Raw genomic sequence first — 26,504 nt, 5'->3', positions numbered from 1 at the left:
GTCGGTTCTACCACCTGCTTTGGGTCAGCCTCTAAAAGGCCCCTACAACCCGGAAATGCTCTGCTGGACAACATAATGAGGATGCAATGGAGACAGCCAAGTATGCCTTCACTGGCACTGGGTAGGCTTGCTAATAAGCCCTTACCAGTGTTTGGTTGCATTCATTCGGATCTTTCCTCCATTTGTGAGGAAAGCCAGGATGGCATAGGAGCTGGAGCACTGAACTCAGGGGACTCGGGTTCAAATCCCACGTGGTGTCCGATCTTAGGCCTAATCTACTCCTCGAGAGTTGTTGTCAGGATGAAATGGAAGAAGAGGATCTTGTGCTGCTGAAAGATGGTAGAAAAATAGAATGAGTAAAGAAAGCGGCCCAAGGGCATACGCAGAGTGCACCTCTCTCTGCGCCGAAGAATTACAGAGCTCTTCGCACACAGATAGGGATTCGTTTCCCCCCCAACACCCCCCCCCCAGAGCCGGAGCAGTTTTGCATGGGAAAATCCTCGGATCAAGGCGGCCCTTTATTCTTTCTCTCGTTCGCACGCGCGCCGATGGGGCTGCGCCCGCCTTCGGCCACCCGGCCGCGCATCTTCCGCGAGGGCCGCCCGCGGGCGGGCTCTGTCCGGCCCTTCCGCCCCCCGCCGCGGCGCCGGCGCCTCCCGCGTGGCTCTGCTCGTCGGGCTCCGGCCCAGCCTCTCTCTCTCTCTCTCTCGCTGGCTGGCTGGCTGCCCCCGCCCCGCTTCCCTTCCTCCCTGCCTTCCCTTCCCCCGTTTTGTTTTGTGCGGCGACTCCGGGAGCGTGACGGAGGAGGCGCTCAGAGCAGCGCTTATGCAACCGGCTGACCTACTAACACACATTCGCCGGGCGAAGGAAGGAGGGCGGCGGCGGCGGCGGCGCAGGGCGAGGAGGCAGGCGCTTGGCGGGGCGAGAGGAGCGCGACGGATCCCTGGACGCGGCCGCTTCTTCCCAAAGAGGTACCGGGGCTCGGGGCGCGTCTGCGATTGCGGGATCCGGGGCGCGGAGCTCCCGCCCCTCCCCCGGCCAGGGCGGCGGCGGCGGCGGCTCCTGGGTCTCTGCTCGCCGGGCAGAGAGAGAGAGAGAGAGAGAGAGGGAGTCGCGGCGGGTGCATGTGCGTGCGCGCTTTGTTTGTGGGAACGGTGTCTTGCGTGCAGCGAGCATGTGCAGCTTTGTTTTGGGGGCTGCGTTTTTGTGCGTATGTGCCCGGCAGCCCGCCCGCTCCCTGCTCAAAGCAAAGCAAAAGCTCGCGGGGACGCACAATGCAGCCGGAGAAGTTCTCCTGCACAGCCCCTCGCGTTCTTGGTGTGAAGTGGAGCCGCGCGCGGCGCGGGGAAGATCCGCTTGCGCGCAACTCCCCCGGCTGGACTGTGCGCACACGCGCGCCCCGGCTCGCGCGCGGAACAACACTAGCAAGCCTGCGAGTGGGCCTCCTCTCCTGCCCAGCCTGACCTACTTTTTGGGGGGGTGGGGAAGGGCGTGAGGGTTTTGTGTGTCTGTGCGATGCAGCCAAGAACCCTTTGACATGAAAGAAATGAGATTGGGGGAAGCTTGCTTTCGGGAGAAGATCGGTTTATCACCAGAGCCGGGAAGACGTCGTGGTGTGTTTTTGCTTGTTGCTGCTGTTCCAGTAAAATAATTTGGGCATTCTGATGCACACGGGTTAAACTTGCACGGGTTTGTTTGCAGCTGAGCTTCCCGCCTCAGAATATAGTGGAGTGCCTCTGAGCATGTGCAGGGTCGCTGTGCCACACTGTTGAGGAAGCATAGAGCGATGCTTGGCACCCGCGTGAAAGTGGGAGGGAAGAAGCTGGGTAAGGCGTGTCTAGCTGAAGAGAGTCACTTCCAAACAAGCTAGCGCTCTCTCGCTCTCTCTTTCCAAATGAAGTTCTCTACCTGACCACAGGAATGTGGGTTAAGGAAGTGTGTAATCTGGCGACTGGTTAACGCAGCACAGTCAATTTCTCTCCCGAACCCCCCCCCCTCCAGTATTTAAACTTGCCACTTGCACAACTCTGTACCCACACAAACAAAACCTTGCACCCTCTGTTCTGCAGGGGTTGGGCAGAAAGAAGGTTGGTTGACTGATCCCCATGCCAAATGATGGGACAGTGACTTGTCCTTGCTTGTTACATAGATTCTTGGCAAGAATAAGGAACCAGGTGATCTAGAAGTGCGCTCCTTATCTCCTAACACAGATCACTTATGGCTTAACTTCAAGGTGATATTGAGCACGCTCACTTGCTTTCTAAACTTAAAAATACAAAAGTGGACTCCAGGGATTTTAGTTAAAGAGAGAAAACCACACAGGGCTGATTACCTCTTCGTTGTCATCTGTGTATACTCTGCTAAAATTAAATTTCTGCATCAAGGTAAATCTAGATTCTGCACTGGGGGAATTCTGTATCCTAGAGGATTGTTGAAAGTACATAACTCAAGTAAACCTCTAACATCCTGGACTAAATACTGTTCAAAAGGCAGCATATCAGCTTTTGAGTTACACAACATGTTGCTTAGTCTAGATGGTGATTTCCCTTCCTTTCAAAAAGAGGGAAGAATATGTTTCTGTTCATCTTCTCCACAAGTAGAAGTATTATTTCCTTTTAAAACACTTTCTTAACTATCCAGTCACAGGAAGAGTTGTGTGTAACTCAAAAGCTCACACGTTGCATTAGAGGCACTGATTGTGTAATGGACAGTATTTCTCTGATTGTGATCTTCGCTCTGCCAGGCCGAGAGGGTCAGCTGATCTTAAAGTACAGCAAATTACTATTAAGAATGCACTCGCAATCCTCTTCCCACACAAAGATAAACACACCGCCTGCAGATGTGTGTTGATGTGCATTCACAAGTACAAATGGATAAATATATTTAAGGGTTTGAGATGGGAGTTTGTGGATAGGAATGACAAAATCACCCTATTTACCCATCTTAATTAATAGCTACCACCTAGATCCATGGTAAAAAAAAAAAAAATTCCTTCCAGTAGCACCTTAAAGACCAACTAAGTTAGTTCTTGGTATGAGCTTTCGTGTGCATGCACACTTCTTCAGATACAAGTGTGCATGCACACGAAAGCTCATACCAAGAACTAACTTAGTTGGTCTTTAAGGTGCTACTGGAAGGAATTTTTGTTTTGTTTTGACTATGGCAGACCAACACGGCTACCTATCTGTAACTGAACCTAGATCCATGCTAACCTTCACTGCTGTAGCTTATCACCCCCTCCTTTCCTTTAAAGCATGCACTGAAAGTTTATAAAAAGGCCATAGCCATCCTGATTTCATAGAAACACAGAATTGTAGAGTTGGGAGGGACCCAGCAGATCAGCTAATTCAGTTCCCAGCAATGCAATAATTTTGAGCATGGCAATATCTGTGGTGTCCCTCCTCCAAAACGCTCAGGACACCACAACCACCTTGTAAGGTAGGCTGAGTGTGCATCTGGCCTGAGATCACTCTGTGAGTAGGATTTGACCGAGGTCTTGGCAACCTGCGTCTGCCACTGTCCTGCCGAGGGCTCTCTAATCCAGGTCAAGTGAAACCTTGATCACATAACCTGGGTGGAGTTGGCTGGCTAGTTAGAGTTGGTAAGAAGCGCTCAGGGCTGCTGAGTGGAACCTTCAGGTCTCTGGGTGGAGTCACAGTGCAAACAGCATCAGTTGTGTATATTCCATTTGCAGGATATACAGTGGTACCTCGGGTTACATACGCTTCAGCTTACAGACTCCGCTAACCCAGAAATAGTGCCTCGGGTTAAGAACTTTGCTTCAGGATGAGAACAGAAATTGTGCTCTGGCGACGCGGCGGCAGCGGGAGGCCCCATTAGCTAAAGTGGTGCTTCAGGTTAAGAACAGTTTCAGGTTAAGAACAGACCTCTGGAACGAATTAAGCACTTACCCTGAGGTACCACTGTACTTGCTTCCTTTCTTGTGCTTTGAGGGATTGACAAAGGAATCGGAGAGGTGTTTGGGCTGTCAGACCACTAGATTTACTGCAACACACTGAGCACTGAACAGACTTCTTCAGTCTCTTGTTTCTTGTTCTCCAACCACTAGTCACCACTCCCCTCCCAGAACTCAGACTCGGAGCAAAGCATTCCTGCTCCCATCCTCCTTTACCACACCCTGTGCTCCCCCCCCCCAGTGCCCTAAACATCAAGGCATCGGTTGGTTTCCAGAGCCAAACGCAATTACAGGCATCCTGAGTCATTTCAACAGCTATGCAAAACTTGTAACCCCAGTCGTGGCCAAGAGCTTAGGCTCCTGGGAGGAGATCAGTATGTTCCTTAGCAATGGAAACTCTGGACAAAGTCTAAGCAAGAGAGAGAGAGAGAGTGTGTACGTACGTGCTGTTGTGTAGCACGGAATGGCTTGCTTGCTGCCACATGCAAAGCCTCGCCCCAGAGTTGAGCAATCTTTGCTTTAGAAAGCCGTTCTGCACCCTTGAGGAGGCTCAACAGGCCAAACACTCGCATTCGGAGCAGCAGGGGGGAGGCGTCCGGAGGGAGGTGGGGATGGCAAAGTCAGTTGTGAAATCGGAGAGGTTGGTGGCCAGTCAGCCACAGAGCAGAGCTTGGCTCTTGAGGTTGCTGTTTCACTGGCCCCTGCTTCTGTACGTCTAACAGCAGCTTGAGCTCCAGACACCAGTAAGTGATAAATCACCGCCTGGTGTGGACAGAGCTTTGCCTGCGAATGTTTACAGAGCAAAACTCATGTTAAAAAGCTCAGAAGCTTGTCCAGGCTGCCTTTCTCTTGCCCCCTGCTTATTGGGCAACCCACACCTTCTCCTGCACGGGCTGGAGCTGGTGGCAGTTGTGGCCCATCACTTCAGGAGAGCCCCAGTTGGGCAAGGCCTGGTTGCTGCCAGGGGCGGCTTGCGCCCGACTCTGCGGCCATTTGCAGGGTGCACCTGCTGCTGAGCAAGCACCTCTTGTGACAGTCTCTTCCCCTTTGGGGTTCCGCTGTAGGGAGCCTCAAAGCGTGTCTTGACCTACTTAGCCCTAACCACTACCTTTATTTGTTAATCATATTTGCATTGCACCTTTCAGAGGCCCAGAGTGATGTTTGTGTGGTGTGTGTGTGTCCTGTTTTAACTCACCATGATCTGATGAAGGCCACTCAACGCCTGGAGGGCAGTGTGAATCCATGCTCCCCAGGCCATGCTCAGTACTTGACCCGTCCGGTGTCTGGGGTGGAAATTAATCTTGGCCTAGGAGTGCCACTAGGGTTGCCATACTTCCGGAATTTTCTGGACATAGTCAGTATTCAGCATCTGGGGGGCGAAAATCGCTGAAATGTCCACGAAAATGTGGACACCCATGTCTCTTTTTTGTGGAGATCAACAAATTTGGCCAAAAAAAAGCTCAGCAACATTTGTGCCCAGACTTTCACTTTTTAAAACATGGCAACCCTAAGGACCACCTTCTTCACAAACTTACTCTTTAGCCTGTTTTTCCACCTGCTTTATTTCTATGTGTCAGGCTAGTTAATGGTGCTGTGGATTAAACCACAGAGCCTAAGACTTGCCGATCAGAAGGTCGGCGGTTCGAATCCCCACTACGGGGTGAGCTCCCATTGCTCGGTCCCTGCTGTTGCCAACCCAGCAGTTCGAAAGCACATCAAAGTGCAAGTAGATAAATAGGTACCGCTCCGGCGGGAAGGTAAACAGTGTTTCCATGTGCTGCTCTGGTTCGCCAGAAGCGGCTTAGTCATGCTGGCCACATGACCCGGAAGCTGCATGCCGGCTCCCTCGGCCAATAAAGCGAGATGAGCGCCGCAACCCCAGAGTCGGTCACGACTGGACCTAATGGTCAGGGGTCCCTTTACCTTTACCTAGCTAAGACCCCAGAGCTCTCCCTCCACCGGCCAAAAGTGAAACCCGTAGCTTGATCTTTTCCTGACACCCTCCTCCCTTGTTGATGTTAAATAGAGAGGTTTTCTGCTTTACAACATCGTCATCTCCCCCATCCCCACTGCACTGTCCCCGCAGCCCCATATTGTGTGATTGCCGCCTTTGTCTCTGTGCGTTTAACACACTGCCAGATGGGCAAAACATCAACAGGTACATTTCCCCCTATCGCTGTATTTTAAGGTATGGCTGCTAAATTTCTGCCTGCCGTGCTGCTTACATAATGCCTTGGTGGGGTGTGTGTGTGTGGAGTGGCAATCCTAGCGTGTGTGTTTAGAGATTTGATTATGCAGAATATTGCCTAGTGATGAGGAAGAGAAAGGGGAGGAGGAAGAGGAATTAGAGTGGCTCATCTCCAACCCGGAGAGGAACAGAACATTCCTGCTTGGAAAGTAGACACTGTCATGTAATGTTACATCATTAAGCGGTTGTGGAAAGCCCTGCAGGGAGGGAGCAGAGAGGAGGGGATCTCATTTTGGAAGCTGCTAGTCATAGGGCTAAGCAAAGGGAAGATCCTGCAGAGCAAACAATATCAGTCACCTAAGGAAGAAGACTTGGGAAGGGTTATCTGCCCCGGGCAGTCCAAAGTTACTCTGGAAATCTATGACTGAAGACAAGAATGGGGAATGTTGCTCCTGCCCCGGCTTGTCCTGTTTTATGGAGATGAAGTAGGAAAACCTAAGCTGCTGAATTTGTGTTGTGCTGCTCTTAAAGGCAGGGCGGTGAGGAAGTCGGTGGCTGACACAGCAGCTGTCAGAGCAGCTTCCCATTCCCTCTGCTTACAATTCCCCCTCTTCGTATCTGCTAACCGAGGATAAGCTTCGCGGTGGAAGATGAAGGGCAGATAATTGTTCCTGAACCAGCCTTCTCAGGAAGGCATAAAGTGGTGGCAAAAGGCCATTAAGTAATTAATTCTAGGCCTTAATTGACATGAACAACCAGTAAATCACCGGGCCCGGATGGCATTCATCTGAGAGTTCCCCAGGAACCCAGATATGAAATTGCTGGTTTTCCACCAAAAATATTTTGGTAACTTGTCCATAATATCAGCCTCCACGTTTTAGGATTGGAAAGAGACCAATGCAATACCATTTTCGGAAAAAAAAGGGATGGGGGTTCTGGCAAACTGCAGGCTGGCTAGTTTAACATGTGTTCCAGGAAACTTGTGAAAAACTAGGACTCATCCAGGAAAGACAGTCAGACCGTCATATATTCTGAAAGGCCTCAGCTCCTGTGGATCACTAAGATTTGGCATCCCCTTCCCTTAAATTTGGCAATGTAACGTTCTGTAAATCTTATCCACACTTTCCCTGAAATTGAATCCTGTACCACTGAATTTGGGAGGCTGCGTTCTAAGTGGTGTGCAAACTTGCTTACTTGTGTGTCTGCATTGATTATCGCTCCTTCTCTTCATGTTGTGTGTTTTGTTGTCTAGTAGAGGAAAAACAAGAGCTCTTTACTTCTCCTGTTCTGATCCAGAATATTTTTCATTCCAAGCCCCCCTTTCCCTCTGAGCTGGACCATCTCAGTTCCTTTAGGCTCAACCTCTTATCTGAAGGTTGCAACCTTTATTAAGCTGGAAACCATTTCTCTCTAGCCTCAGATACGTGTGACATGACTTTGGCTATTTGTGAGTGGCAAAGCACTCTGCCCATGCTCAGATGCACTCTCGAGTTAATTTGCTTGTTTGTTTCTGATCTTCTACTTTTTATCCGTGTCAAATGAATCTGCATTTAAACGTTTTATTTGGTTTTACTCCAGAAGTATTCCAGCACATCTCGCCATAAGTCAAGGGCTCTGGCTGTGTATCCATCCTGGGATATGACCTCCTTTGCAGGCTGTAAGCCTCGCTGCCCCAGGGAGGTGACGCAGACTGGGAAGTAGGTCATGCCTCTGTTCATGCCCCAGCTCGCTGCATCCTGGTTGCACACACCCAGCCCATCCTGCTGGCAGCTCCACGTGCCACCAAGACATGAGGCCGGAGCCCATAGGCGGGTCAGGGTGTGGGGTTTGGGTTGTTTAGCTGGAAAATTATTTTCTTGACTTGACCCAGAATGAGAAATAAATGCATGGGTCAAGGAAAGAGTTGAAGGAGAAGATGTGGCCCGGGAACAACTAGGGTGAAGAAAGTAGTGCAGGAAACTCCACAGTTTTCAGAGCAAAACAGAAATGTAGAGTTGGAATGGGACCCAAGGGTCATCTAGTCAAACCCCCTGCAGGAATCCTTTTGCACAACGTGAGGTTCGAACCCATAACCCTGAGATTAAGAGTCTCATACTCTACCAGCTGCACATTAGCATTCACATCCTTTCAGCTGGATAGTGTTTGTTTGTTTGTTTGTTTAAAGCATTTTTGACCTGTTCTTTCAGCTGAAAAGGCCCCTAGAGTGACTTAACTACAATCAGTAGCAAGACAGCCCCTGGCCTCAGGTTTATATTCCAAAAGACATGGCACACAAGGAAAAAGGGATGGGGAGGGAGGAGGGGGAAAGCAAGCTCAGGCACCCAGGTACAGTTATTGCGCCAACCAGCTGGGATGAAAACAGGCAAAATAACATCTGAAAACCCTGGCTCCAAACTCCCATCATTTAAGCGAACATGTCCTAATTTATATAGTCACATAGGAAGCTACCTTATACAAAGTCAGACCGTTATCTTGCAAAGGCCCTCCTGTGTTTCAGGCAGGGGTCTAATAATAATAATAATAATAATAATAATAATAATAATAATAATAATAGAATTTATATACCACCCAATAATAATAATAATAATAATAATAGAATTTATATACCACCCTATACCTGGAGGTCTCAGGGCGGTTCACAGAATAAAATCAAAATATAAAACCACAAAATATAATCAAAATACAAACAACAACCTAATAACCCCCCCAAAAAAACCCCACCACATTTTAATTGGCAGGTATATAGTGCCTGCAGTACCATTAGAAACAAGGCACAATGACACTCATTTGGTCCGCAGTTGGGGTGGTAAGATTTGGTGACGAGCTGCATAGCAGAGTTTCATATCTGATCGTCAAGGGATCTTGCGGCTTTGGATCGTGTCACATTTTCCATTTATTTTTGAAGGGAGGGGGAGAATAATAGAGATCTGCTTTTTAAAAAATACTCTTTTTAGCACAAATTGCTTTTATGAAATATGAAACACCCCCACGTAACGTTTCTCCCCCCACCCATGGTTTGGCCAGTGAGTTCTAGTTCCTTCCAGTCTGTTCATATGAAACAAATAAAGCTTTTTCCTTAAAAGAAAAAGGGAAATGTTTACACAGCGCCCTGCCTAAGCGATGGTGCTCCCATTGCTTCCTCTATAAAAATTTATGCATGTCAGAAAAAAAAGTTGTGCTTCATTAAAGAAGCCCAGAGCAGCAGCCAAATGAGCAAACCACGTCTGGGGTGTGTGCCCTGGTGGGATATTCTCCCCAGCCCCAGCTGTGGGCAAATGGCACAGCAACATGCCAGTCACATTGAAGGCTGCCCTGGACAATGCCCTAGTTGTTTGCAGCCTCCTCCTGCTGCAGCTCCACGTAATATCCCCCCCTGCCTCCCTGCCTCTATTGTTTCTTTGTGCAGAAACAGTTTCTAGGCCAGTAGGTTGTTGGCGCTGTGCCTGTGCTCTCTTTCTGGAGCTGTTGTGCAATCCGTAATCATCAGACCTGTTTTGACTGCTTGGCTTGATAAATATTCAGTGTTTACTGACCTATATTCCTGCTGCTTGTGCCTGATGCGCGTAGATCACATGCAAAGGGAAAGAAGGGGGGGGAGAGCGCCACCACCATGGGGGAGCGTGCCACTACGTACACATGGCCCTGGCTTTCTCAGGGGAGGGGAGATGGAGCATTCCTCTGTATGTGTCATGGTGTCCAGGAGGAGTGGCAACATCGCTTTTCCTTATACAACCTCCTTTGCCTGGTGGCCTGATTCCTCAGTAGTCAGAACGGGACCAGGCAAATGCTTACCTCGGATCCAGTGGCGTAGCGTGGGGGGTGCAGGGGGGCCGGCTGCACCGGTCGCAACATCTGGGGATTAGGGTTAGGGGGCACAAATCCACGGGTTAGGGGGCACAAATTACTTGCCTTGCCCCGGGTGCTGACAACCCACGCTACGCCACTGCTCGGATCCATAGGTTCCGCAGATCGTATTCCCAACCTGGCACCGTTCATCTCACACACAAACACCATAAGCCCTACAGCCAGAGCATGGATGAGGTTGTGTGTGTGAGAGAGAAATGGGATTAGTTTTCCTGTGAGAGGAGAAAGAGAAAGCTCTTCTCAAGGTTTGTGAAATAACAGGCAGCTGTGCATGGACATGTTTGGGGACGGCACTGGAGTAAATGGAATACATCCCCTAGTTGTTGTTGTTGTTTAGTCGTTTAGTCTTGTCCGACTCTTCGTGACCCCCTAGACCAGAGCACGCCAGGCACTCTTGTCTTCCACTGCTTCCCGCAGTTTGGTCAAACTCATATTGGTAGCTTCGAGAACACTGTCCAACCATCTCGTCCTCTGTTGTCCCCTTCTCCTTGTGCCCTCCATCTTTCCCAACATCAGGGTCTTTTCCAGGGAGTCTTCTCTTCTCATGAGGTGGCCAGAGTATTGGAGTCTCAGCTTCAGGATCTGTTCTTCCAGTGAGCAGTCAGGGCTGATTTCCTTAAGAATGGAGAGGTTTGATCTTCTTACAGTCCATGGGACTCTCAAGAGTCTCCTCCAGCACCATAATTCAAAAGCATCAATTCTTCGGCGATCAGCCTTCTTTATGGTCCAGCTCTCACTTCCATACATCACTACTGGGGAAACCATAGCTTTAACTATACCCTAAATCCAGGTTGCAACCATTTCCTTGCTTTAAGGCCTCCCTCTGTGCTGCAAATAGTGTGCATTCAGCTCCCCTTCCTTGGCTTGGCGTGTGCCCTTTATATGTGCCATGCACCCCTTCTATGTCCAGAAGTCGTTACAATGTGCGGTGCTGCCAGGGGCCCATGTAGCAGAAGACTGGTTTGGGTCGCATGCTTCAGGTAGGTGGGGATATGGTACACAGTGTGCGTTGACCAGCAAGCAGAACTTGTGTATGTATATGCATGAAATCCTTTCTTGGGACGGGGTGTTTGGGGGCTCCCCAAAGGGAGTGACCCCCACGCAGGTGTGACCCCACCCACTGTGTGCAAGCACTCATATTTCTGGAGGGAACTGGAATGTGGGGTGTGGCCCTTGTCTGCCAGGGGCTGTGGCACTGCTGCCTGAACCTGCTGGATTATGTAAATGGAGCCTGAGGTGTGTGACAGCACTGGGCAGAGATGTAACACCCTCCTTTTGTGTCCTTCCTCCTTAGGCGTTTCACTCCCTTCTGGGCCTGACGCAGCGGTTGCCACTGATTCCTTCATTTCCCACTGCGCCTGCCAGCCGGTAACATCTCTGCTCCTGCTGTCGGCCGGTGTCTGGATTCAAAGCCCTGCAGGTCTTGCAGTGAACCATCTTCCGGATAGCAAAGAGTGACCAGAAAGTCTTCGATTGCCTGGGCCTCCCGCCGAAAGAATTCCTGCTTCTCTGGGTGTCCTGGAAGATGCTCTCCTTGTGCTGGACAGTTCCCTTTGCACCGGTGGGAACTCGGAGCCCGTTTGACTGTTGCAGCTGGAGGACAGCTCAAGGCTATATTGTAAGTAGCGCCTCTGGCAGTACAGTTTGACAACAGCGTTGGGCGTTGTGTTCGGCAAGAAGTGCCCTTCCCAGCTTCAGCAATTGGAGGGTAAACGTCAAAAAGGGCAGGCAGGCAACAAGCACCTGAACGTTTGTGCCGAGGGATCGGCAGACCTCCGCCAGCGACGCCATGGAGAGTCTCAACTCGCCCACGCTGTGTTCGGCAGGGAGCTTCCCTGGATTCCACCAGGACGGCATGATGCAGCGAGCCCGGGCGCTGAAGGGCAAGCCGAGTGCCAACTGCCGACGGAAGCGGGAATTTATCTCTGACGAGAAGAAGGACGCCAGCTACTGGGAAAAGCGCCGGAAGAACAACGAGGCCGCCAAGCGCTCGCGGGAGAAGCGGCGTTTCAACGACTTGGTCCTGGAGAACAGGGTGATGGCGCTGAATGAGGAGAACGTGCGGCTCAAGACAGAGCTCCTGCAGCTCAAGCTGCGCTTCGGCCTCATCAGCACGGCGGCCTTCATGGAGAAGAGCCAGCAGCTGAGCGCCGCCAGCGCCAACGCCATGGCCCACTTCTACGAGAGCAGCGACGGCAGCATGTATTCTGGCAGCTCTTTGTCCCGGGCGCATCACTCGGAGGACTCCTCCGAGACGGAGCAGTCGAGTCGGGACAGCGGCAGTGTGTCCGCGGCCAAGTATTCGTCCCGGGGCTCCCTCTCGGACATGTCGGACGGCTCGTCTCGGGACAGCCCCATGCCGCAGACGCTGGGGGAGGCCCAGGCGGTCAGCCGAGCCTACGGCGAGGCTCCCCCGCAGCACCACCCAGAGCCCAAGACCCCGGTTCCTCGCGGGGTCATCCTCTTCAGCGCTAATGGCTTTACCGCAGTGGCAGCCCCCCAGCCTTTGCTTCCAGAGCGGGAGGAGCGGGCAGGAGGACGCGGTGCTGGCGAGCCCCCCAAAAGCCCCTGCATGGAGCAGGAAGGCCACAGCCAGCGGGAGGAGCTGCCCCCCCACCCAGGGTACTGCACAAAGCCCCCCAGCTACAGCACGCCCAGCGGTTATTTGGAGGGGGATCTGCCCCAAGTGGAGCACATGAGGAAGGCTCAGGAGCCCCAATCCCCCTTTGAGGGCTACAGCAGCGAGGAGAGCGGGGAAGAGCGCAGCTGGGGCGGCTCGCCTGTTCCCTATCCGGGGCCGCTGGATGCCCACCCCGATGTCCGGACAGCAGCTCTCCCTCACAAGCTTCGCCTCAAGTGCAGGGCCCACAGTAGCGGCGTCCAAGAGCTGTTCCCTGGTCCTAGCACTGTCCCGGCCGGCTGCTGTCAGGAAGCTCCTGTGGCACCGGACTGGGCCGGCGACCGGCCCGAGGAAATGTCGGCCTTGGTGCGGCAAGCGCTGCTCCTCAACGAGCCGCCGGCCACAGGGGGCGCCCTGGAGAGACTTTTGTGCCGCAGCTCCGGCGTCCACTCGGACAACTCAGTGCCCAAGGACCTTGTCAGTCGGTGGGAGGAAGGTTGCCATGACGACGGCCCTCGGGCCACTTGAAGGAGGCTCGGGTGTGGGTAAAAGATGGTGGGCTTTTGTTTTTGAAACTGGGGTTTTGTATACGAGAGAAATTCTGCACGGCAGGATCAGCCTTGGATTTGGGGAGCGGACGCGGGCCTTCGTCCACTCAGACCCCAGGGCCACAGGATCGAGCAGAGGGGCAATCATGAGACACGACGGGATCGTGACCCGGCTGGACTTGAAAGGGGTCTCATGAGAAGACAGGCTGTGGAGCTACTGAGACCTGGAAGTTGGTGGCCTCCCTGCTTGGATGGGCCAGGGATTCAGCACATGGAGGGAACCTGTCTCTGAGCTCTGCTGGCTGTCCAGTCAGTCCCTGCAAGGATATTGTTACTTGAGCTGATTTTGGGGCATCGAGATCCACGGAGAAGTTGGCATCTAATCCACCCTTCGCTGGTGCCGAGGCTCCTGGGTAGCTTCAGCTGGCACAGCTGGTGGTTTGCCAGGGACTGCATCATCTTCTGAGTCAGGAACTGCTTGGTTGGACAGAAATATTTGTGATTTTTAAATACTAAAATAAATGTGCAGAAAATTTCAAGAAATGCTGAGGAATTGTTGAGTATTACTTGGGAGTGGAAACAGATTAGCATAAAAGGGATGTACCACACTGGTGCCTTATCTTTCAACCAGGGCAGCCAAATGTTGTACAGGAAAGGACTCAAGTGTTTTGTTTGTTTACATATATTTGTACGGTGTGTCACCATCCAGCATCCACCAGGTGCCTAAATCCATACTGCCCCCCACCCTCCATTGAAGTAGTGAATTTGAACCCTAAAAGATGCCTATAAGAACAGCATAAGGCTGATAACTTATTCTCCATAAGCCTGACAGAGTAAGAAAGTCTTAACCTCGTTTCTCAAAATCCAGCAGGGAGTATGAATAGGCCACAGCTTTCCCCTAGATTGCTGCTGCCAGAAAGGGCCCTTCTCTTCGGCTTGAGGTTGGCCCTTTCCAAAGATCCTGCTGTCCAAGGAAGTTAATAAGAGAATTGCCGTGACCCCAATCCATGTGGAATTGTAAAAGTCAGCATTTAACATAGAAACAGGTAGTCAGGGCAGTTATTTCAGCCCAGGTGTTAGGAATCTTGTAGGTACATCTAAGTTCAAAGCCTCATTTGGGAGGGCTTTGCACTGTGTGACTTCAATCATTTCGCCGCCTCTTGGAGGAACCAAAACCACACCTGGCTTTCTCCCTGCCAGTGAGTCTAGGACGGAGATGCTGAAAGCCAGGCCCTATGAATGTTGCTCTCATCAGCCCCCACAACACGGCCAGTGTGGTCAGGCATGAGGGGGGCTGCTAGAGGATCACAAGTTCCCTGTCCCTGCCCTCAAGGATGTTTAGGATTGCAGGTGTGGGTTATTTGAGAGGTTGAGGTGTGTCGAGGGTTGGGTCTGGCCTCTGCTTCAGGCTGCGTAAACCTGGCCAGGTGCCTGTAAGTTTCATACGGTTTGTTTCGTATCCTACCAGTGGTACAATAGGAGGAGGAGAACACATTTACCTTTCTTTTTTGTAATGATGAGAAAAGAAAGTGTCTGCAGCTGGATACAAAACCCTGCGTGTGGAGCTTAGGAAGAGTCTGGTGGGCTCAGACATGGGACCGTCACAAGTCAGCCTCCTCTTTCCCACAATAGCCAATGAAATGCTTTTGGGAAGGTCACACATTGTGCATTAGAGCAGTGGCCTTACCTCACTGGGTGCCCTCCAGCAACTGGTCGGAGGTGCGCTGCCCCTGAACATGGAAGCTCCACTTAGCTATTATGGTTAATCGAATCAATTATTGCTGTCCCTACAATATGAGTGTTAAGATGTAAACTAGCTGTAGGGACAGCAAAATGTGTCAGACTGCCTGTGGGATTCAGAGATGAGACTCCTGCGATGCTAATGTGGCCGTAAAATTTGAGGGTTGGTCTCCACTGAAGGTTTATTTATATAATTTATAATTATAATTTATAATTTCCACCTTAGCGCAGGCATTCCTATTCACAGACTAGGAGCAGGTAGGGTCTGAGTAACAGTAGCAGTAGCAGTTGTGTTCCCCCACTATGTTGTGCCTGCTACTTTATGCAGACACCCCCATCCGCTGGCTTTTTGCATCTCTTTGAAGCCTGTCCCCGCGCTTCCTCATTCTGCCACATCTCTGGGTCAGGGTAGGATTATCCACGATTAGCAAGGGCAAGAAGAAAGTGCCGTTAAAAGTAGGTCATCGGCTACACACACACACTCCCTGCCTGCCCGCCCCTTCTGCTTGCACACACACACTGCTTGAGGGTGGCTGGCAGCCAGTGTTGTGTACCATGAAAGCAGCCCATCAGAATGCCTGGCCTGTGTTGCCATGGCAGCGGCAGCCTGGGATAAAAAGATAGAGCAGAGAACAGCCTGGGATAAAAAAGATAGAGAACAGAATAGGATAGCCAGGATGGGGGTTGGGGGCAGCCCATGTAGTGTTCCGTATGGACAGCTTTGGAGGCGAGCAAGCTCCCGAATTCGTGGCACCAAATTACAAGGGCATTGCCATATTTTTGAGGCAAACAGGCAGTGGAGAGACAAAGGCTCAATAGTTACAGAGAGGTATTCATGGGGATGAAGCAGGGTGGAAAAGATACACCCCTCTAGTTGGTGTGTGTCAGGATTCTCTAAAGGCAGAGGAGCAGAGCTAGCAAAAAGGAAAAGGAAATATCACAGCATCACCTCCAGCCCCCACCTTGGCAGCCCTACGGGCAAAGGTGGCACAACTCAGAGCTGGAATCCGCGAGTCAAAACAAAGTGACTCCCTAACCCGTTTATGAATTGGGACTCTGGAATGTCTTAACGGTAACACTTTACATGACACCCGGGTGTTACTTAACTGTGGTGTCAGTCGGCAGCCTCCACCTTCTGCCACAAGCTGCCTTTGAAACATAATCATTGGTTTGGTTTCCACCCGGCTTTCTTGCTTCTCAAGCAGTATCCAAATGGTTTGAGGTTGCCTTAAGCTCTCTGTGATTGCCATGCAGAAGGCAGCCGGTGAAGCAGTTACGCAAGGAAGGGCTAGGGACCAGCTTCATTCCACCTTAATCCTGACCGAGACACTCAGCGCAAGTGTCATGAAAACTCTCCATGGTAATTCAGTTGTATAATATGGGGGGTGGAGAATTTATCAGGTCAAAAACGACAGCTAAGGGGAGGGACTTGCTCAGCGACAGATCCTGCCCTTTGTATGCAGAAGGTCTCAGATTCAGTTCCTGGCAGTCTCCAGCGAAACATCCGCAAGTAGGTGATGGGGAAGACTCTGCCTGCCGGCCCAGGGGCTCCCCCTATCCTCATGCCCTCCAGATATTTTGAACTACCAGCTCTCATCTGCCCCAGTCAATGCAGCTTGGAAGTTACCAGGCTGGGGAACACTGGCTTTGACAACACTGGCACAGAGCTGGCCCTACCATTAGGCAGAGTGAGGCAACCAATTTTGAGTCTCATGAATGGGCAGCAAATTATTGCTGTGTTGTTATTGCCAGGGCGGGGGAGAATTATTTGTGGGGATTTGTGACTAGCCATGGTATTATGCACCTTGACTTGGGAGTGGGCACAGGATTGGGGGGAGGGGGAGTATTTGGAACTCTGCTTCAGACAGCAAGAATGTCTTGGACCAGCCCTGACTGGACTACACAAGTAGAGGTAAGGACATTTCCTGTGTTCCTGTGAAGATGTAGGGCTGCTAGAAGGCACGCGGTAATTGGGAATAGATGCTCTGTATGACTAGCATCCAGAAGGACAGTTCCCAATTGTTGGCTTAACTGAAGCAAGTTTAATCTTTGCTCCCTTCATTTTTGCATTCTGAGCATTTTATTCCCTTTGTTGAAAACAACCTTGCTGTTTCACACCAGTTCTGGTGAGACCACCTAAGCTCAAATCGGCACAAATGCAGGTTCTCATGCTGCCTTCCTTTTATGCAGCATTTACAGTGGTACCTCAGGTTACATACGCTTCAGGTTACACACTCCGCTAACCCAGAAATAGTGCTTCAGGTTAAGAGCTTTGCCTCAGGATGAGGACAGAAATCATGCTCTGGTAGTGCAGCGGCAGCAGGAGGCCCCATTAGCTAAAGTGGTGCTTCAGGTTAAGAACAGACCTCCGGAACGAATTAAGTGCTTAACCCGAGGTACCACTGTAAATAGAAATCAAGGCCATTACGTCCACAAAGATGGGGCTTTCCCCTCATTGTCCTCTCAGTTTAGGTGGTTCATGTTTTTTAAATGGTTTGGCCCTTCTGTTTTGGTTGATTGGAGCATCTTGGTAGTTTCCAATGGGTTATTTACTCAAAACATAACCTTTCCACTGTGTAATCCTCAAGGTGGCTTGCAACAACGCACATAGATAAATAATAATAAAGTCAACAGAAGCAAAACAATGGTGGCCTCCCCTGTATCTAAGATGCATTCATTGAAGACAGGTCTCTCTGCAAAATAGAGCCCCTTGGACAAAGTTAGCCTACCTTTCAGTATCAGCTGCTGGTGACAAAAAGGGAGAGTTACTGGTTTTAGGCCTTGTGATCCTCCCACAGGCAATTGGTTGGCAGCTGTCAGCTAGTATGATGCTAGGCTGGATGGAATAAGGATGTTTCTTAGTGTTTGGGATCTGCCGTTAGTAAGGGTAGGCAGGATCCTGGACTGGACTCTTGGAGAAGAAATTACAGAAGCACAGCTTGGCTCAGGTATGGCCAACCCACATCACCATGTCACAGTGGCGTAGCGTGGGTTGTCAGCACCCGGGGCAAGGCAAGTAATTTGTGCCCCCTAACCTGTGGATTTTAGTAGGGGCAGAGAGCTGCGAGTGCGAGCGCGCGCCCCCCAGATGTTGCGCCCGGTGGGGCAGGCCCTCCCTGCACCCCCCCACACTATGCCACTGCCATGTCATTCTGTTAGCATGAATAGGCCCTGGAAAGCTAGTGCGCTGGGGGAAACTAAACGTGTGATGGACCACTTGCTTTAAAGCCTAGATGTGAAACAAGGTCTCCTTTGCAGTATATGCACCCAAAGTCAGGGTGCTTGAGGGAGGAAGCAAAGACGCATACAATCACTTGCCTATTCAGACATAGTAGAACCTGCTTCTTTAAATCCTGAAAACATTTGAACCCAAAGCCATTTGTGTAGAAAGCGGACCCAGAACTTCCGCCTTCTTGGCACTGAGGTGGTGGAGTGCTAGAAACGTGGAAAATGCTCACAAAAGCTCGTATTACCTAATGTGATGGCTTATTATTGTTCCTGTGTCTCTCTGCCATTTAGAAACTTGTGTTGGTAAGCTGGGCGATGAGGTGGCAAGCTACTAGGCTCGCCCTGAATTAAGAAACGATGAGTGACCCAGAAACCGCACGGAGCCATTTCCACTGGCTGCCGGGATCCAGGTGACTGCCCGGTCACCTTTCCTCTCAGGAGCCACTGCCTTCCAGGCACTGCTGAGTCACTTTGCAAGGCAAGGAGATGTTGACAACTCAGTCCAGACTGTCATGAGTACTTAGTGGGTGTCTCCAGGAAAGAAGCTGCACCTTCCTCTTCACCAGTGTCCCTGTGGAGATGCTGCCTATCATTAAGAATTGCACCACTTGGCTCAGGGATTCTTGTTTTTCCAATTCCAGGGCCAGCAGGCAGAAGGCACCAAGGTTTAGCAGGATTAGAGAGCAAAGGGAGAAGCCAAGATTGACGAGTGGGGAGGGGGCACAGAGAATGATTTAAGATGCCGTGTGAAGTGCAATGGTGCCCAATACCCAGAATTAGGCATAGATGCTTTGTTGGCCTATTACGCTTTTGACTTTGCTCTCTCAAGAGAAAGCTGTGCGTGTCTGATTGTGCTCATTTCACATTACGCGTCCGAGAATAACTGCCACCGTGTGCCATCATCTCTACCTGCCCAGTTGGTTTCTCATCATATGCAGGCATATACTAGAAAGTTGGGGGAAAGTCTGCATTGTTAATACCCTGCCTTTGCCAGGCATTCATGTGGGGACTGGAGTACCAAAGCATCATCGTCATCATTTATTAAATTTGTACCCCGCCCTTCACCTGAAAATCAGAGGTGGCTCACAACATAAAAAGGTTCCCCTTTCATCCTACGTATTTATAATTTCAACAGCATACTGAGGAGTCTTGGCAGCTCAATGAGGGAAGGGTTGTGTTGAGAGCTAACATACCTCTGTTGAGAGACAGGCAGGATGTACAGGGCCAGCCCAAAATATTTTGGTACCTGATGCTGAAATCCCTAGTGGCACTCACTTTTCCACTCACTAACATGGGGGCACAGTCCGCTGGGAACTTGTCTTGTACAAGCCCCGTTGAAGTGTACAGTTATTGTCTGATTTCTGTTCATGTTAGTGGGGCTTTCATAGGATAATTTCCTACTGGAAATTGAACCTAATAGAAAGATGTTCTTGATTGGTTCTTGACTGATAAGCAACACATTAGATTGTCTACTTGGTTCATCGCAGGACCATCCTTGGGGTATATGGGAGGGTTGGCCCAGGTGTTGTTGGAGCCCAATTTCCATGGCCCCCAGGCAACCTGGACAAAGGCCAGGGATTTTGGGAGTTGCAGTTGAAGAACAATCCCAATCCCTGGTGTAGTGGTTGGGATGACACCTACTTTTCTGTTTTGGAGGTGACAGAAGGAGGTCCCTTGACATGGAATGTTAGCAGAGGACTGAACTCATTGTCTCCTTGTGGTCAACACCGGCTCTTCCTCATGCTTTGCCCAACACAGCAGGTACAGAATCAGATGGAAATCAAGAGGCTGTGTAGGAACAAGTCTAGGAACTGGCAGGTGTGCTGATTAACCAAGCGCAGCAGAGTGTTACGGCACCCAGGTCAGGATGGGGGAAAGATCCGACCATTCGTTCTAAACCGTCCTATGAGGGGTGGGGGAAAAGGATCCAGATAATGAGAGAGCCCCAGGCGGAGTCAGAGACTGGCCACAAGAGGCCAGCCCTTGAGTCAGAGGCCCGGATTTCCTATTCCAGGCAATTCAGGGTTGCTCAGTGAGTCAACTCGTCAGCTATGCAGAAAGGGCAGCCCCACAGAAGGAAAACTAGCAGTGGGTGGCACCTTTGCCAATGCGCCCTGCCCTGGTTTCCTTGTCCTGGCACAGAGGGCTGTGTGAGACGAGCCTCACGTGTACAAGAGGCACCTTGTTTGTAATACTAACCTCCCGGCACAATGCCCTGGCTGTTATGTAAGCACTGGGGCTGTAGGCTGCTGGAGGGAAGCCAGGTCCATGCAGGAGGGAGGAGACCTGAGGGCAGAACAGGGAAAATAAGCTCCAAAGAGCCAAGAGCCGAGTGACTCGGGCATCACGTGGGAGGGAGGGAGGGAAACCCTGAGCCCTAGGCCCTGCCGGGGCCGCTCGTTCTTTGAACCGAACCCCACACCCTCAACAGTGAATGAGGAAACGACCCCAACCCCAGATCCAGCTCTTCTGCCCCAGTCTCTTCTGGGTCTGGCTTCCTTTCCTTGGAGCTCAGGGAATAAGAAGGTGGGAGCTCTCTGGTCCCCTTCCCTCCGTCCCAAAGAGGCAGCAATAAGAGAGAAGCTAAAGGCCAGATTTGCTGTACAGGTTGGTTTATTAACATGACACAGTGTGCCTGCCTCAATAAGCCTGGAAACAAGTTATAATGGCCCAGAAGACACACACTGCGGGCAGACACTGTGTGGCTGTCAACTTCTTATCACCTTGTGAGGGAGGTGGGCTATATGCCTTTATCCACATTACAGATAGATGCCAACATAGCAGGGGGTGCTTCAGGAGTCGTTCATGCATGTCAGAGTTTGGAGGGCGCAACAGCCATTGACACACACTCCCTGCAAGGTGGACTTCTTCGCTACTTCCCTGGAGTTCTCCTCCTGCTCTCCGAGTGCCTTCCTTCCTTGTGGGTCCAGCAGCTCTGGACTGGTGAAGAAAATTACTCATCCGGATAAAGCATTTCCCCACTCGCTTTCCTCCCAGTTTAGGTCTTATCCCTATCTCCACGGCTGTAGGTTCCTCAGCACATGCATTGCATCTTGCAGACTCACCTGGAGCAATCTCTATGACTAGCACTAGGTCTCATATGGTTGGGGGGACATAGAATGCATATTGGTCAGGCTCACACAGCTTGCAACCCACCAGTCCACTTGCCACGTACCCTGGCTTCCCACATGCTTCCCAATCCCTTTTTTGTTGCCCCAGGCAGGGAAGGAAGATTGATCAAGCCCAATGGGCTAAATTTGGTTTGGTCAGACAACAGACTACTACATGGGTTGTAAAGTCTCAACGGAAGTGAACCCAGCTTTCCCCTAAAGCCCCACTTCATTACTATTATTATTTCCAGTGGAATATCTGATGCCCTGGGATCCAGCTCTCTTCAGGAAAACAAGTGATTTTTTTCCACCATCAGGATAGCTGAGGAAAGATGAGTTAATGGCTGCTGCAGGATAACGAGAGGGAAATTTGAGAGGGAGGGCAAAAGTAAAAAAAAAAGACTTCTGCCATCAGCTCGCATTGCATAGAGCGTATCTCTCACTTCAGAGGTAACTGGACTGGGAGAACACCAGTGAGTGAGGAAGCCGGCTGGAGACAGACTGGGAGCTGAACCAGGCGGAAGAATGGTCAAGAATACACATGGAAGAACCCTAGTGGTTAGGGTTTGATGTTGCCATTTGCAGCAGGGCTGCCAACTCTCTGACCATAACCCAAAGTTGCAGGGTTTTTGCTTCTTTCTTAAGATTTACAGGCCAAAGAATAAAACCTCAGAGTGAGAGGGCAGATGCAAAGAGGGAAGAGAAGGCTATTCTTCTCATATGGTGCATCCAGGACCTAACCACTTAGTGTTGGTAAACGGTAAATGGCAAAGGACCCCTGGATTGTTAAGTCCAGTCAAAGGATGACTATGGGGTTGCGGCGCTCATCTCGCTTCAGGCCAAGGGAGTCGGTGTTTGTCCACAGACAGCTTTCTGGGTCATGTGGCCAGCATGACTAAACCGCTTCTAGCTGGGACAGAGCAATGGGAGCTCACCTCATCGTGGGGATTTGAACCGGCGACCTTCCGATCAGCGAGTCCAAGAGGCTCAGTGGTTTAGACCACAGCGCCACCACGTCCCTTAGTGTTGATTTAACTTACCACTAAATAACCTTGGGCACTGTAGGTTTAATGAGAGTTTAGGATTTTCAGCCAGGAAACTGCAACCACATTTACGAGGCTACAATCCCCAAGGTTTAAGTGGATGCACCTGCCATTTCTCCACTGGGCTCCATCCTCCTCCCATGTTCTTAAGAACAAGGTAAGGATTGTGAAGCGGACTGAGCACTGGAAGGAGTTTAAAGCCATGAGTGGGTGGTGAGAAGTTCGGTTGAGAATTTTTGCCCATTTCCTCTGAAATCAGATTTCACCCATGACCCACCAGGCATCACTAGGCCCCGCCCCTGCCCTGGCAGGCTCCACCCCCTCTTATGCCAAGCTGTGCCCTGTATTTCAGGGTCTGAGCCTGAGCGACATTGTGCCTCTGGGCAGAAGCTGCAGACATGCTCTGAGGTTACAGTTCTACAGCAAAACAAGACACTGCCAACTTACAGAACCATCATGCATGATGACTTCATTGCCCACAAACACAGATGACACAACAGCTGCATGATGGGGCAGCATGGTTGGCTGCAGGCATTTTGCCCAATTCGTGGCTGCAGGAAAATGTATTCCTGACTGACTTCAACCAAACTGGCAGCTGCAGAAGCTGGTGGCACAATTGCAATGTGCAACGATGGCAGTGCCCATCCTCGTTTTCCAGCACCATTATTGCCTTCCTAGTGTACATGCCAAATGGTTCTACCCTCCTGGTGCCAGCTCTTGCCACTGACATGCAACAGCCCAGTCGGCCAAGGACTGCCATGGTAGTTGCACATTAAGGGGCATGCATTCAGTACATTGGCAGGAGATGCCATTTTGTACAGCAGGTCAGAGGCTATGCTAGGTGAGCACCCATTGGGCACCTCATGTAAGAATAGGGGCAGAAAAGTATTAATAATATTGTGGAAAACTGTTTCCCCCCTTCTCCAAAATTTCCAGGTTGGGATCCACCATGAGCTCAGACTGCGCTATAACATGCCTCTTCACCAAGTAACCAACCACCTTTAATGGTTTTCAGTTGTCTCCAAAATCACTGTCTGAGAAACCACTTATTTTGATGGGCTCATTAAGCCAAGTTTGAAAAGACGTGGGCTCTCAATTGCTCTCTAGTCTGTCTGGCTTTGCCTTTGCAAGATACTTTGGTTCCTAAGGTGGAAAATCCAAATGGCTCACCCTTTCCACTACTTAAGTCAAGAAGTCAGTTCACCAGCATAAGCCCCCTTTAAACAGGGCTGGTACAGGGATATTTGCCAATCGATCGTGACCCCTAGGCCAGATATTCCAATCTCCCACAGAACCACTTTTCATAGTGCGTCAAATCTGCCACCGGAGGAGACCTTTATAGTTCAAGCACCTCTGCTTTTTCTAGAGGTGCGGCCAATCTGCCTTTTTCTCTATCCAGGCACATTCAAATCCAAACTTTTGTTTAGTTTCAAACATATGTACAATGCTAGGAACTGACCAATGTGCAATTTGCTTTGCCAGGGAGTTCAATTTGATGTTTAAAGTGCTCACTTTGGCGAGATGATTTACTTACCATATTTTACCGTATTTTTCAGCCAGGGATAGCCACGCTCCCTTTAAAGAGCGCGCGGCTCTTGCGGGAGCTGGGCGAAGCAACAGAGCCACGTGCTCTGTCACTTCCCCCACCTCCTGCAAAAGCCAGGGATAGTCGGGCTCCCTTTCAAGAGCCGCGTAGAGTGTGTGTGCGGCTCTTGGAGGCTTTTCCCCGAAGAGGGAGAAGGGCAGCCCATCAGTGACGGGCTGCCCTTCTCCCTCCTCGGGGAAAAGCCTGCAAGCGCCGCGCATGCGCTCCACGCGGCTCGTGAAAGGGAGCGCTGAGCAGAGCCTGGGATGCATACAGGCTCTGCTCGGCGCTCCCTTTAAATAATATTTTTTTTCTTGCATTCCCCCTCTAAAAACTAGGTGCACCTTATGGTCAGGTACGTCTTATGGAGCGAAAAATACGGTAAGTATTTATTAGAACTGCAAAACAATAAATTCAGGGTTTCTGCATCTCCCTGCCTCACCTAAGGGAGACAAGAAAGAAGAACCTGCTTTGGACATGTGCTATGAGCAAATTGAAAGTGGGGACGGGGACTTTGGCTGTTGAGGGATGGGAGCTCACTTGCTGACTGCTGCCGTGGTGCCAGCCTGGACTGACATCTCTCAATCTCAATCAATCAGTGATGAACTCGCATCAAGTTGGACACCCCCTCTGCATGCAAGGACCCAGACACAACAAGAATTATAACTGGGTTTCTGCACTTAGTAAAATCTTCTGCGTCCCAACTTACTTGGTCTGCGCATGTTCTGGTTCTGATGTCTTTTCCCTGCACATCCATTCATTCCCCCTGTTATCCTACAGACTTCAAGGACTAGCTTGAAACACAGGGCCTTGGGAGTAGCTTTGGGGAAGGGAGTGATCACAGTATTAACCTTTTCATGTATAGAGTAGTCTTGCTCATATATATATATATATGTATATTTATATAAATAATATAATATAATATATATAGAGAGAGTTATGTATAGGTACTTTACAAGGCCTAACACCGGGCATGCCATTTGCAGGAGGGTGGCCGGGGCTGGGGAAGGCATCATTGCCTCTGCCCTTCGTATTTACAGGGAACTTACAGGTCAGCCCCCTCCAGCTTCGATGTGGGTGCCCTAACCAGCCCCACTGCTGCCACGGCTGCAAGGCAAAGATGAAGGAGGTGTCCTAAGGAGCGTGGTCTGGGGGTCAGTACAGTGAGAAAGGCAGTCCTCTGTGTCAGCGTGCGGCCCCCTTTTTCTCCAGTGCGGGCGGTGAAGGCCGTGGGGTGTCTCCAGCACACTTGTTCCCGGATCCCAGAGCAGACCCCTCTTCCTTCCCCCGCTTCCCCTTTGCCTCCGCTGAGCCCCGCTTCAGCCCGTTCTTGGTCCCCTCTGGGCAGAGGCAGCTGGGGGTCTTGGCGCAGGTCCCCAGGGTGGTGTGCTCCTCCACAACCTCCAAGATCCACTTCTCCTTGGGTGAGCCAGCCTTGTCCTGGCCATGCTCCAGGGCAGCTTTCCCTGGAGGGCCAGGCTCTTGGCTCTCCTTGGGTTCCAACACAATGGGGACAGGCCCCCGCGGGGCGACTTCCACCTCCACGCTTCCTTTCCTGCCTTGCTCGTGCTCTTGCACGGGGCTCAGGGCTTTGGCCAGGGCACGGTTGGCTCCTGCAAACGCCTCTTCGGTCTGCACGGCCTGGCTTCTCCTGCAGTCCCCCAGCAGAGCTTCCGGGAGCCTGGCCTTGATGCTGGCTTCCAGGGCGCTGGCCTCTCCATCTCCTGCCCCAAAGCTAAGTGGGGATTCCTGGCGGCCCAGGCGCCGGGTGGCAAGCGGCTTCGGAGCCCCTGACTCGCTGGGGCTCTCCCCGTCGGACTCGGCCAGGCTGTGGAGGCCAGGCTCCCCATAGAAGTCCTTGCGGTATTCGGAGTGAACCACCTCCAGGCTGTGCTTCCTGACCACAACTTTCTTCTCAGAGCTGAGCGGGGAGCCCAGCTTCTCCGCCGACTGCACCCGCTTCAGTAGGGGCGAGCGAGGGGGCTCTGCGCTCTTGGGGCGCGGCCTCACCACGGGCGGCGAGGAGTGGAGCTTGGCCGGGAAGCTCTGGGTGGTGTTGGAGCTGCCCACCGTGTGGCCGGGCAGCGGGGGCGGCGAGGACTGCGTGGGCGAGGGCGTGTGAGCCAGGGGCGAGAGGGGGATGTTGCCGGCCGACTTGCAGCGCGCGGAGCGGTACTGGCGGTGCAGCTTGGGAGACAGGCCGTGCAGGGTGCTGGGCCGCATGTGGTGGGATGAGGAAGCTGGCGAGTTGGGGGTGCTGGAGGCTGGGGAGCTGCTCTGTGAAGAGGCACCTGTGAGGGGGGGCAAAGGGGAAGGGGGCAGGCTGAGAGGCAGGAGACCAGCAGCCCTGGTTGGGCACCAGGTACGCTCCAAGCCAGTCTCAACTCCCTCCGGGGTGAGAGGCAGCAAGAGCTCACAACATGCAATTCTGCCCCCCACCACTGCCACCCCATTAAGAACATCTTTGGGGGAGGAATGGATTTGTAAACTAAATGAATATTTAATCTTGGCAAAATTAACTGCTATAATAAGAAATCAGTCAAATCAAAAATTTAAAAAGGAGTGGAAATGTTTTGATGAATATATGGCAAAATATTGCTCAAAAAAAGATATGCTAATATGCCTAGATTAAAATGTGAAGTACTGGATGGAAGAAAAATTG

General features: G+C 51.2%; 2 protein-coding genes across 2 annotated transcripts in view; one reads left to right on the top strand and one right to left on the bottom strand.

Moving 5' to 3' along the window:
- The first annotated feature begins 727 nt into the window (after positions 1–727).
- Positions 728–13,679, top strand: LOC309359990 (uncharacterized protein). The gene is made up of 2 exons (XM_081894479.1): positions 728–971; positions 11,263–13,679. Exon 2 carries the CDS (start codon positions 11,758–11,760, stop codon positions 13,114–13,116), a length of 1,359 nt encoding a protein of 452 aa, XP_081750605.1. The 5' UTR covers positions 728–971; positions 11,263–11,757; the 3' UTR covers positions 13,117–13,679.
- Positions 13,680–22,814: 9,135 nt separating this feature from the next.
- MAST1 (microtubule associated serine/threonine kinase 1) overlaps positions 22,815–26,504 on the bottom strand; it is a 94,559-nt gene continuing 90,869 nt past the window's right edge. The window contains exons 27-28 of the mRNA XM_081893729.1: positions 24,223–26,133; positions 22,815–23,786 (exon numbers count right to left, since the gene is read on the bottom strand). Of these exons, the coding sequence (XP_081749855.1) occupies positions 25,028–26,133 (1,106 nt within the window). The 3' untranslated portion in view covers positions 22,815–23,786; positions 24,223–25,027. The remainder of the gene's footprint in view (positions 23,787–24,222; positions 26,134–26,504) is intronic.

Source organism: Podarcis melisellensis, assembly GCF_964234715.1.
Source record: "Podarcis melisellensis genome assembly, chromosome: 17".
Taxonomy (NCBI): Eukaryota; Metazoa; Chordata; class Lepidosauria; order Squamata; family Lacertidae; genus Podarcis; species Podarcis melisellensis.
This window is presented reverse-complemented; position numbering and strand designations above follow the sequence as displayed.

Excerpts from the sequence above, each read along its gene's own strand:
- LOC309359990 (XM_081894479.1), top strand. The coding sequence starts at position 11,758 with ATGGAGAGTCTCAACTCGCCCACGCTGTGTTCGGCAGGGAGCTTCCCT.